Source organism: Populus euphratica, unplaced genomic scaffold (genome assembly GCF_000495115.2).
Source record: "Populus euphratica unplaced genomic scaffold, PopEup_1.0 scaffold29.1, whole genome shotgun sequence".
Taxonomy (NCBI): Eukaryota; Viridiplantae; Streptophyta; class Magnoliopsida; order Malpighiales; family Salicaceae; genus Populus; species Populus euphratica.
In genome coordinates, this window is record NW_011499888.1 from 814,600 (window position 1) to 827,897 (window position 13,298).

The window sequence follows — 13,298 nt, forward strand, 5'->3', positions numbered from 1 at the left end:
ACTAATAAAAAAAAAAAAAACCCAATAAGTTCGAAGTCAATCATGAAGCAATTGGTTCCACACAAGTAGGAGAAAGAAATGGGAACTATGAAAATTAAAAACAGAGAGAAAAGGGACTTTTCTTTACTCACATGGTTGCGGTCCCAATTGCGAGCCATAAAATTTTAGTTGCTGTTTGAGGTTGCTATTTAATTTATTTTTTATTTTAAATAATTTTTTAAATATTTTTATATTAGTTTGATATGTTAATGTAAAAAATAAAATTAATATATTTTAAAATAAAAATATTTTAAAAAATAATCAGTCCTAGAGCCAAGAGGCACACACTAACCAAGTAAACAAGTTTCTTTATTTTATACAATGTTTACAAGAAAGCACCTACATTTTTCTTATAAAATAGTCAAGGCCACACAATATCTTATATTTTTGTTCCTGCCACTTTCCACCACAAAAAATACAATCCCATGATCATAAGTTAATGTGTTACAGTTCATCAATGGCACTTACCCCCGTATAAATTCTAAACTTTTCGATTTTGCTATTAAGACCTTTTCTTCGTAGTTGAAGCTAATAATTAAAAATCCCTAGCCATTCTTTGTTTCCGCCCGCCCGACGCCATTCCCGGATACCGCCATTTCTGTCTCAGCTTCCTCTGCCGCCTCTCGGAATTTCTTGTAGATGTCACTTTTATAGAACTTCCTAGTCCTGTACACCAAAATTAATGAAACAAAGGCACCGAACAATGTTGCAGCTGTAATGATAATGAAGGACAGCCTGAAGCACACGGTGCCTACGCAATCTAGGGCATCGCCATGCTTTCTTATGAGACCCTTGGCTGCCAATTGCTTCCCTGCCTCTTTATCATATAAATGCCCCGTCAGTCTCACATTAAGTAGATAGAGCCCAACAGGGCTAGCCACAGCCCCGAAATTGTACAAAGTAGAGTAGTACTTGAGCCCAAATAGTTCTGAGATGATAGCAAAGAGTAATGGCCATTGAGCACCAAAACAAAAGCCGATAATGATTGACGCCACGTAGAGACCACCGGAAACATTGAAGGCAATCAGGAGGTGACCAACACAAGAAAGGAGGAGGGTTAAGGTGAAAAGCAGAGGGCGGGAAAATTTGTACTTTTTCAAGACATGTTCAGACCCAAAACCTGATACAACTCGACCAAGATAATTCCAGATGCTCACCAATGACACAAAAGTGCTAATGCTCTTTTTAGGGTACCCTAATGAAGTTCCAATCTGACCCAAGTTGTCTATAGCTGTTAACGTGCCACCAATACCGCAAATTGTAGCTAAGAAGAGGATGAGCATGTCAACGCTAAAAAGAGCTTGTAGTATGGTGAAATCCTCTCCTCTGGCTGGTGGCCTAAAAGCAGTTTTCCAACAAGACACGCTGTTGTTGTCTGTGGTGCTTGGTGATGACTCTACGGTGACCAATTTTTTATCACTAGATGTAGATGGTGGGGGAGGAGACGGGGCAGGAATTTCGTGGCTTGGTGGTGGCTTTTCAGTTACAATTTTCACTGGCGAAGGGTCATTCAGGGCTCGCTTTTTGCTAATCCAAATCTTGTATTCTTCTACAATAACGACAGCAAGTGGCACAAAGAGCATGAGAATCACCACGGCAGCACCAACACCATATTCACCTCTAGTAAAACCAAGCGTTTTCTCCAGGATGATCATGATCATCAAAAACCCAGCCAGGGAAAGAGATATATAGAGAAAATTGTAGAAAACTTTGAGCTCGTTCGGTTGGCGAATTACCTTCATGATTCGAATGGTACGCAAGAAGGCAAAAGAGATTGCAGCAGGAAGCCATCCTATGAGCAAAATCAAAGCCTTCGGATCATCCCCATAAAAAGCAAGGTAAAATTGAGTTATAATTGCACCGCTAAGACCAACATAACCCTTCAAGATCCCTAGCACACTCCCACGGCTTTCAGGGAAATTCTTGACACAAGTGACAAGAGAGCCAGTGTTGGCAAAAGATTGAGAATTAGCACCTATACATATGTATAAGCACATATGCCACACTTGAACACCAGTAATTTTTTTGGTCACGGAAAGCCATATCATGAAGTAACCAAAAAAATTCAAGACTGCCCCCATTGACAGCACCACCCATGGAGGAGTGACCTCATTGATTAGGCCCGAGAGGACACCAACATTGGAACCTACATCCTTGAAGAAGCTAAGCAAATTAAGGGTGGTTTGATCATAACCCAGGGCACTCTTGATATCAGGGGAGTAGAGTGCAAACATATAGGTTGCACCAGAAGCCGACATGATTAGAAGTGATGCGAACACCATGAACCACCGGCCGGTGACGATCTGGGTGGTCAGAATTTTCATGTCAGCCACACCACCAATACCTCCACCACCACCTGGACCGGCAACCACCATTCTTTCCTTTCTTCTTCTTTTTTTCTTTTCCCTGGGGGTAATGTTTGGTGACACTCACCCTTAGCTTGCAGTGAGTGTTAAAGAGGGAAGCATGGGGACTCGTGGTCCATTTATAACACCAAATATACGAGACAGGGGAGGGAGGGGAGAAAGAAATCCAATCAGTTGACTCATGCGGGCTTCCTGGAAAGAAATCAGTAGTACAAGCAAATATTTAGAGGATCAATAATCTTTCTGTGGTTCTATTTTCACGTGGATGATCATGATCTTATCCATAAGATAATGCCGAAAGATCACCCTCTCTCTATTTTTTCCCCTCTCTATAATCCCAAAAAGGAATCAAGTTTCATTTTTCTTTAAGAAAATCAAAATCACTGCAAATAGCTACGACTCCATGCCCATTTGTCAATAAGAATTCTCTCTTTGTTTTTAAAATTAAATCTTTCCAAAAAGAGTTGGTGGTTTTTAGGTAATTAAAAAAAAAAACAGATATAGAATATTCCTGGTATAATTTACTACAAGCAATATACCAACGACGGCCATAGCCACGACCATTTACCAAGAACTTAGCACTACAAACGGGATCAGGTAATTCGTAGACAAAATTCATGATCTGTAAGCAAAAAAATCATATCAATACTTGGTATTTATATATAAAACTTAGTCTCAAATAATAACTGTATGAATTGGCTCCAGATATACTCTCACAATCACAAACAATTGAACACATCAACTAATATATTTATTGGATTTGTAAGATATTTAGTAGATTGTGGAGATTAATCGTAACGTGGACAACTATCCCGCACACCTCACGCCGTATAAATAATAAAAAAAATTTGGCAGTCTCAATTGAACATTCCAATAATTGTAGTGTTCTTTTTAACAAATAGAAAACTGACACATTCATCACGAGCGACTCCGGGATGCCAAACTTTGGCAAAAAAAATCAAATAGTAGATAAGATTTGACTGATTTGTTACAGTAGATAAGAGTTGCTTTTTTAAATATGTTTTAATTAAAAATATATTAAATTAATTTTATTTTATTTCTGATATAGTATATTAAACTCATTAAAAAATATATTATTTATGGGAAAAACATTCATTAAAAAATATATTATTTATGGGAAATTTTTTTTAAAAAGCAGGGTAAAACGTGAACTTGAAATCATTTCGAATGTGATATAATTCTACTGAGAGGTTAATAAATGAATGAAATGAGAGTAAAAATTGAACCGCAGACATGATGATAGATTTTCTTTTATGGCCATGTCAGATCAGTATATTATGTATGGATATAAAATCCCTTTTCTTTACTCCAATGGCCCGCGTTTCCAAAAATACAGATTCTCCTTCATAACTAAAGACAAGCAGTAAAAATTCTAATTATCAGGGGAAGCAGTAGAAATTATAATGAAAATATGACAGTGATTATTTTTTAAAATAATTTTTATTTTAAAAAATATAAATTAATTTTATATTAGTAGACTAAAATAATATAAAAATATTAAAAATATATTAATTTAAAATAAAAAATAAAAAAATTAAATTTTTTTAAAACACTTTTTAACTATAGTACAACAAATCAACATGCAACAAAAGTAGCACTGTTGGCTAATTAATCATTGCTTTATAGGACTACGAATAGAAATATTAAATGCATTCCGATTTTAAATCGAAGAGTAGCTGCGTTGGTTGCCGTCCCGGACATGCCAGGGCACCGTCACACTGGAAGGTCAATTTCATTGACTGTGTACCCTTTTATGACTCTTACTTTATATATATAATGCATCCTAAAGTTTGGATCTAAAATGAGCAACCAAAGCATCTCCTATTTTAATATATTTTGTATGAGCATAAAATACAATATTAACATATAAAAAAATAACTCTTAAATCATCACACTACAAAAGATAAAATTTTCACAATAACAAATGAAGCCATAAAATTTTGTATTAGTTTTATATTCAGTTTTCATGAAAGATTTAATAATAGTTTGTTACTTATTAATTTTTCAAAAAAATATATGAGTATTATCGAGATATACAAGATAATTATTAGTAAATTTACGATAGAAAAAGATAAGGATGACACTCAAATAATATATAAACAATAAGATATTATAATTTAAAGGCAACCATAAAATACATTTAACAACCATGCAGTGAATCTTTACTATGAATGATTTCCTCTTACATGGCTTTTTTGCCATACCAAGGAACGAATGGCCTTTTGGAAAGTAGATGATATGTGGACAAATAAGGAAGAATCCCACGGAGTAGAGTTGACACCAAGATTAGCAATCTTAGGTTTTTATGGTCAAAAAACCCTTGTGTGCTGATGAGAAGCCAGATGAGAAGATGATGAAGCACTACCGTCTAAGACCTGCTGAAAAGCAAATTTCAAGACATCAATGACTAAATGCAAAACAAAAAAGGGCACATTTGGAGAACCAGTTGTGATGTGTCCAATATTGAAACAAGTCGAGAGGAAGCGCTTGCAAGAGGACTATCCAACACTAAACCAAACCATGACAAGGCAAGGGAATTAGGTGAGACATGTTGAGATGACGAGACCAAATCTATACCTACATTATTAGAAAATCAATAAATAAAAATAAAAATATTAAAAAATATTTTAATTAGTAAATTTTTGAGAGATTTTACTAATAAAAATATTCTCTCAGAATATATTGAGAAAATTATAGTGGAATTTTTTTTAAAAAAGCAAAAAAAATAACAACGTGTCATTTTTACCAACAGAATCCCATCGGTAAAATCGTTGATAATTAAACTGTGAATACTCTTTACCATGTTAATTACAAAGAGAATCATCGATAAAAAATTTTAGCAGTATTTTCCAGAGAACTCCATAATTATTTGCTTTCCAATTGCACTGTTAATTGTTGTTCTTTACAGATAAAATCACTGATGGATTGAAAAATCCTTAGTGTTATTTGGCGGTTTTATGAAAAAATTCAATTAATCTAAAAATTTTATTTAAATATTATAGATAGAGTCACCGACGGATTGAAAAATCATCGATGATTGTTGGTGGTTTCTGAAAATTTTTATGAAATTAAAATTTTAAATTAAATATTATTGACAAAATTACCGATAAAATAATTAAAAAATATGAATATTTAATTATTCATCAGTAAAACTGTCGGTAATGCGCCCCAATAAAAAGCCCGAATCTCTTTATTTCTAAAGAGACAAACTCATTTCTTATTCTTCTTCTTTTGCTTCTTCTTCTTCTTTTTACCTATATATATAAAAAATCAATATCTATTTTTTTTTCTCTTCTCTCTACATCTCCTTCTATTTTTCTCCATACTTGAGTATGTCTTCTTCTTCTTTCTTCTTTTATCCTCTTGATTTTTTTTAATTAATATGCTTTACTGAAATGTTTTTTTCTTCTTAGCTTCACTTGCTACTATATTAAGGTAAGAATTTTTTTTCTTCTTTTTTCATGATTTTTTTTCATTGTATTTTTCACTGTATTTTTAATTATTTTTGTTTTTAATAATTATATAAATATTGTTGTGAGATTTTTTTTACTTAATTTATTGAATTGTTTGAGTTTAACTAGTTAAATTCTTACTTATTTTTTTAAAACCCGTCCACATCCCAACTCAGGTGGGGGTTCTCTATCAACCTATTAAATCGAATTTAATAACACTAACCAAAACTAATTTGAGGATAGCCGAAACACATTAGGAGAACAAAATACTAGTTATCAGATGCAAAACACAAGTATATGAGGGCAGCCCGAAGGGATATTTTTAAATGGACGAATATGATCTGATCGGCTTGATTAGTATCTCCAAAAACTATTTTTTATCTCCAGAAAATTTTGTCTAACGTGAAATAATATTTGTAAATTCAGGAATCTAATCTGACAGATGACGGCTTATTATCTTCAAGAAGATATTTTTATTTCTTAAAATCTTCTCCAGGCTGGTCATCAAATTAACTAATAATCTGCTACACATTCCCCCCGGAATATCCCAACAACTTAGGATGCCAGCCATGCACATCAAATCGCCACCGCCGGCTGACACTTCTCCTTTTATTTTTAACATCACAGTCATATTCTAATAAAATAATTATAATTACTTGAAATCATTGTCGCTTGATCAGTATATAATTGAGCCTTCGTTGACGAATCCATGTAAAAAAATAGAGGTGCGTATTTCACTAGAGAAAGTATGGTTGAATATATATTTGAATGAGTGTTCCAACGAGTGCTTGGAAAATGACACGGGCAAGGCAAGCTAGAAATTAACAACAAGACGGGCCAGGCAAGCTAGAAATCAACAACAACAACCAGCACACAACAGCTAGCATTTATTTGTTTATATACAGTGGCATTTCATCTAATGGTTTGACAGCTACGTTCATTGAACTCCTGAACTGGAGAGCTACTTATGATTGATATTGAATTTATCAATTAATTATCGCTCTTTTCTTGACTCAGAAAAATGAGAGATGCCCTACCTTTAAGTATGGTTTGAATTATTAATGTATGTAATTACCAATTAGGTTTACGATGAAACCTAAAAACAAAACTAAAAAGATCCAGGGCAGCAAGTGATTGAGTTCAGTAGTTTCTCGGGAGAGATCCAGGGCAGTCGATTTTAAATCAAGGGAGGGAAAACGTAATAACTAATTGCATGATTGACCCTTTTTTAAATGGATAGGTGTATCCCGCCAATGAAGTATAAATGAGTCGTTAAAGCTTGTAATTAATAATCTTTATTCGAAGATCTTTAATATAAATTATTTCAATGTGTAGTGGGATTTTCCTAAGTATAGGGGGATTTTGTTCATCGATTTCTTATTTCAGAACCCATTGGACGTCCAGAGGATTAAACGAAAAAAAAAATCATGGTAAGATCATATTGCTAAAGATCGAGCTTAATTATATATATAAAAATATTATTTTTTGTGTTATCATTGTACAGTAATGTGGTTAGACGTTGGTTAGGCTTTCTTCAACTGATATTGGCTAAATAAAGCGATTCGCGACAATATCGCTAAATAATAGTTAAACAAAAGATTAAGCTTAAATAACTAACTGATGGGGATGATAAAAATTAATGCATGCATGTGATTAGCAACGTGACGTTTAGAGAGTCGAAGAGACATCCAAATAGTTAAACAAGAATTTCCTCGTGTTTGTCAGATCGAGGCTGTACTAAACAACAAAACATTAATAACTTTGCTTAAGATAAGCTCTCCTTCAATGCAAAGAACTCGAAGAAAGAGAGCTTTTCCTATTCTAGTGGGATATATATATACATAAACTTGCGAATCTAAAGAAGATATACAATGTTCCTTCTTGTGTAGGGTTTTGCAATGTTCAAGTTGGTCCCGTGTCATCTTTATTTTCGAGAGTCGAGGAATCAAAGATACTGTATCTCGGAGTAATAAGATATCTTTTATTTGGGTCAACGCCCGTTTCTCTTGGGTGCCTATTAGTCCCTTGCTCTCTGCTTCACTGGCATTTTGTTGAATATTCGATGGAAATCATCGACGTGAGCTGACTAAAATGTATAGAGATGTCATCAGGGGACCAGCAGTGCTTGGAACTTATTGGCCACTTGATCGGTTATGAGCACGGAAGTTCCAAAGTTTATTGTTTTTCTATTCCATCACTTTCCATGTATTTCTTCTCTCTTTTCCTGGATGCGTGGCTGGAAAAGTTGGTGCCAATAATTCTAGCAGTCAAGAGTGACAGCATCTTTAGAATAGTCTTGGAATAAAAAGAGAGAAGAAAATCCATGTATCAAATAATTAGTGTTTTTGTGGCCCATAAATGAAGTGGCTGGAAATGCATGGCGTTTAAACTTGAACAGTCTCCTGGATCATGCGTCTTGGCGAGCATCAAATTTGGGAAAAGCGATGCCGAGTTCATCGAATTTCGCCCTCTATTTTGTATTTTGGCAACGCAAAAAGCAAGTGGAGAAAGTAATTTTAAGAAGTTTGCTTTTTAAAAATAAATGAAAAGGATAGCCATAAAGGAAGCAAAGTGATTGCAAATTGCAACCCCAAGTTCTTGACTCGATCATGCAAGTTGAAAAGTTTGATGTGCAGTATAATATTAGTACATGGTCAAACATACAAATATTAAACCCTGGAAGTGTGGAAATGTTGGCCAAATTCAGTCTCCAACCAGTACATGATAATTGCTCTAATATTGTACCCTCAGATCTACGTTTTCTCTTGGAAGAAAACTTTCGGTGACAGCTTTTACATCAATATATTATATTTGTATTTGCCTGTTACAGTGATGTAATATTCCAGTTCACACTTCAGGTCACATCATGCAAGCAAGAACAGTGAGATGATTTTGTTCCTTGAAAAGAAAAGGGCCTTTTAAAATGTTAGAAGTAAATTAAAATAAATGTTCATATTTTGTGTGATAATATCATTTTTTAAAAAAACATTAAAATTATAATATCAAAATATTATCTTCATATTTTGTGATGCGGAAAATTAACAAAATCATAAATGCGATAAAATCATATTTCAAAACTCTTTAAACATTTTAATAATAAATATTCAATTTTAACAGAATTTTCACAAATAATTTATTATTTCAGATCAAATACATAATAATTGACAAAAATTATTCAGATTCAAATAAAAATTTATAATAATATTTAAGAAGCATGTTAAAATTAAAAAGCAAGTGAAGCAGATAAACTCTTAAAAAATGTTTAAAAAATAAAGGAAAAAATACCACCACGTGGTCAAGCCTCGCACCTGGTTCGCAAGCGCAAAGCATGTGAGGCGCGCACGCCTGTTTCTTTTTTTATTTTTGTATGTTATCCAACTTTTCTTAAAAAAATAAAAATAAAAATTAACAGACATGTTGCCTATCACAATTTAGAAAAGAAACGCAACCCAACGCCCGAACCCTCAGTCTTGTTGCATGACTCGCGCAAACCACCTTAACAAAGACATGTGTTTGTTATAAACCTATTTAAATGTTGCAAGTTATTTCACTGTTCATGAAACATCATAAAAAGCCCTAATTCTAACTCGAATCCTATCATCCAATTTTCTCAAATTAAATTAAAAAATACATCAAGCCTACAAAGTTTAGAATAATAAAAAACACCTAATAATATATATATATATATATTTTTTTTTTGTATAGACAGTTATTTGACAAAAATAGTGTGCATAGGCACACATTTGGTTGCATAGAGGTTAAAAACAGAAACAAAACTAAAAAAAATCAGATCAGCATCAACACTGCCGTTTCTTGTCAATTACATCGTCCTACATGACACTTACCGGATAGAGAATTAAACACAGACCATCCACCCGACATTACAGCCTGTTCAAACTGGATAAATAAAATACGACATAGACCTACAAGTTTGATGACACTGATCACAAAGCTAACAATTAGTAGCGCTCAAAGGAAGATGGGCGTCCTCCTCTGCTAGGGCGGTCATAAGGTCCTGGCCTGTTCTTGTAGCTCCTATCATTGCGTGATGGCCCTCCACTTCCATACCTATCACTGCCCCCTCGTGGACCACCATCCCTATCATAGCCCCTGTCTTTGCCATAGCCATTCTGTGCATAGCGATCTGACCCACTGTACCTATCTCCAGCAAATCGATCTCCATTGGGTGGCGGGTACCTGCATGGTTTGCAAATTAACAACCACACTATTCATTAAAATTAAAGCACAAACAGGCCATCATGCCACAGATGGTAACACTGAATTAAAGAATTCGCCCAGGGTTTAGTCAGTAAAGGATGTCCTTAAAATACAGCAACAGTTCTGCCTCACAATCAAATATGGTACATATTTAAAAGCAAACAGAAGAAACACTGAGTGGAAGAAAGATAAAAGCAGGCTCCTACTACGGTGGTAAGGATTAAGGCATCAAGCATGCAAATATCATTCGACCATTTTTCCATCTTCAAGAATCAAGGTACCTGTCACTAGCATAGCGATCACGCCCCCCATACTTGTCTCTACTTTCAAAACGATCCCTGTCACCATAGCGTCCTCCATCATAGCGATCATCCAAGTATCGATCACGGTCTCCACCAAAACGATCCCCTCGATCTCCAGCTCCTCCAAACCTAGAACGTGAAGATAATAAACCTCCACCGCCACCTCGGGCACCAGCTGAAGGGCAATCTCTAGCCCAATGCCCCGAACGCCCACACTTGAAGCACTCATCTTGTCCAGCAGGCCTGTCTCCTCCCCCATAGCCTCCTCTGCTGCCAGTTGAGTAGCCTCCTCTGTAGCCATGATCTGAATCATCCCCTCCCATTTTAGGTTGGGCCTTGTTCACCGAGATGACACGGTCACCGAAGTCCCGTCCATGCATCTCCCTGATAGCGTCGTCCATGGCCCGACGATCTGCAAATGTAATAAATCCAAATCCACGTGGACGGCCTGTATCTCTTTCCAACATTACCTGCAGAAACACCAGACAGGAAAGTGTGATGGCAAGCAATTGTATGGGTATAAGAAAACCAGGTGGTAGCTGAAGTGCTATCATTATACTACAAAAGAGGATGACATGGCTACACTTTTTACCCAATGCACATTGAAAATGAATGGCTAGCACATGTATATGCTGCTAAATAGTGAATTCACTTATCATATCAAAATCAAGAAAATATGAATCCGAGCATGCTTGAAGCAGGAGATGATGAAAGTTCAATTAGTTCAGGTATAACAAGTTGTAAAAAACCCGCAACTATGATTGGGTTCTGATAAGAGGAGAAACTATACAACATCACTTGCTATTTAGGATCTCCTAAACTACACCCTAACATGTACCTCTTAAAACAGTTCTCAGACTTGAGAGAGCTTTTAGATTTGTCTATACCATTTCCAACACCATATATTAGTTGCTTTATCTTCATTATCCTTTAGCAACAATGACAAAGGAAGAGCACTAAATGTGCTTCATATGTACTCATTTTGATTCTCAAATCTTGATTTTACCGTTAATATTTTACAGCAGCTAGTATCTAAAATATGCAGTTTATCTTACATACAGACAAAAAGATAAGTCACACAACAATTATGCTTTGACTATCAACTATGGACATGTATTTTGAGACAACAAAAGAAAGTAAATTGGGACCAATATAACAGGACAGAGGGAGTAACAATGATGGGTGAGAAACATCACTCCAACTTTGAGAAACATCACCCCAACTTATAACTGCAAAACACAGATAACTTCGACACACTCATCAGTAAACAAACCTGCATTCACAAAGCACATTATTCAAAGTACACTGACTGAATAATTGGTTTTAGAATGAGCTTTCAAACATGATATCATCTCTCCCAATGGAAAAGGAAGGGGGGGTAAAAAAAAAAACTTGCACATGATTGACTTGCATGAAAAAATAATCCAGAAGAAGATGATCAGAAGTAACAAGTAAATAACTTACTTTCACTTTGTAATATGGAATACTAAGGGATCCCAATATGTTTGATTTTGCAAAGAGTTCTTAAAGAAAATAGAGGAATCTTCTAAACCGTAACTGATATCTAGTAAGTTGAGCTCTGATCACTATTTGCCACAATCAAAGATAGGGGTTCCGTAATAACCATCACATGCCCTCCATAAACCTGAATGCATCAATCTTCATAAAAAATCCCACTTAAGATGGTCATCTATGCTGGTATTCTATCGAACACGATCATGTTCCAGCCTAATCCCAAAATGTAATCAATCTCCATGGCTATCATAAAACCAAGTTATCCACAACCAAACATCTCAAAATAATCAATCCTCATCAACACAGAACAGACATGACAATTTCCATCGACCAGGATCCTTCTCTGGTAGCTCATCATTCAGTTGGCAAACTGACAAAAGAACCCACTCAACTAAGCAATCAAGAAATGATGAATTTGTCAATGCATCTGCCCATACAATAAATGGACAAAAAGAACTTGAATCACATAGTCAGATATGCAGTCATGAATTGCTCAAATCCACTCAGACAAGGCTTTACGAACCAGAAAACTAAGACTATCATCAATTGCGTTAATGCTGAAAACTTTCAGTGCGTGTGATAGCTGGTAGCTGATGTCCAGTTACAAAGCAGATAAAGAATGGTGGATATGAAGAGAGAGAGAGAGAGAAAGAAAACAATTCCAGCAGCTAACAACTGCATATGTTCAATGTGCAGGTCTGACAAGATCCACATATCAGCATTTTCAGTTTCCAAGAACAGATAGCCTTGCCTCTAACTGGTAAAGGCAGTTTTTAAATTAACAAAACAGCCACTGAAACGCTACGAGGCACCCAATTCTGTATTGCTGAGATGACACTGAATCTGTCCTCTGCAAGTTCCGGTACATCAAAACAATAAATACAACTTATGGCTCCTGAGGGTTCCAACAGACAAAAGTAATTGCAAAGGATCTGCCAACAAACAAGGCAACGAACAGGGTGACCTACAAATGCTGGAGTGCAGGGTGCAGTGTGCGATTTAATCAATGTTTATGAGCCATGTCCATGTTCTGAAAACTTATCTGGAATATCGAGTCCACCAACAGAAATATTGTTATAGGAAATAAGCAAGAAGCTGGTTACAGTTCAAAGATGAGGACTAAATGCGAGGATGAAAAGCAGGAACCTTAATTCAAACAGGACTAGCATTCTAAGGATTCTCTTTCAAGCAGAAAGAGACAGCTTTAACTGCTTCAAACGAGTTGCAACATTGAGCATGATAAGCCAGAACTAGCGTTCTATTCCTGGGAAACCACAGATACAATATCACCCAAAGTACATGCCAAAATCGAAGTTTGTGCGTGCTGTCTATAACAAAGAGGTCAAGCATAAGAGATGCAGCACTTCTGATTATCAGTGTAGGGA

The 13,298-nt window shown here is 35.4% G+C and overlaps 2 protein-coding genes across 5 annotated transcripts in view; both read right to left on the reverse strand.

Annotated features, from left to right (window-relative positions):
- Positions 1 to 383: 383 nt before the first annotated feature.
- Positions 384 to 2,825, reverse strand: LOC105130706 (Major facilitator superfamily protein). The gene has a single exon (XM_011033343.1). It carries the CDS (start codon positions 2,412 to 2,414, stop codon positions 585 to 587), a length of 1,830 nt encoding a protein of 609 aa, XP_011031645.1. The 5' UTR covers positions 2,415 to 2,825; the 3' UTR covers positions 384 to 584.
- Positions 2,826 to 9,651: 6,826 nt separating this feature from the next.
- The window catches only part of LOC105130708 (glycine-rich RNA-binding protein RZ1C-like), a 4,909-nt gene continuing 1,262 nt past the window's right edge, over positions 9,652 to 13,298 (reverse strand). For 3 of the 4 annotated variants that reach the window (XM_011033344.1, XM_011033345.1, XM_011033346.1), the window contains exons 3-4: positions 10,378 to 10,868; positions 9,652 to 10,075 (exon numbers count right to left, since the gene is read on the reverse strand). In XM_011033344.1, the coding sequence (XP_011031646.1) occupies positions 9,838 to 10,075; positions 10,378 to 10,868 (729 nt within the window). In that variant the 3' untranslated portion in view covers positions 9,652 to 9,837. Of the gene's footprint in view, positions 10,076 to 10,377; positions 10,869 to 11,862; positions 13,293 to 13,298 lie in introns of those variants that run through there. The other variant, XM_011033347.1, reaches the window with a different exon arrangement.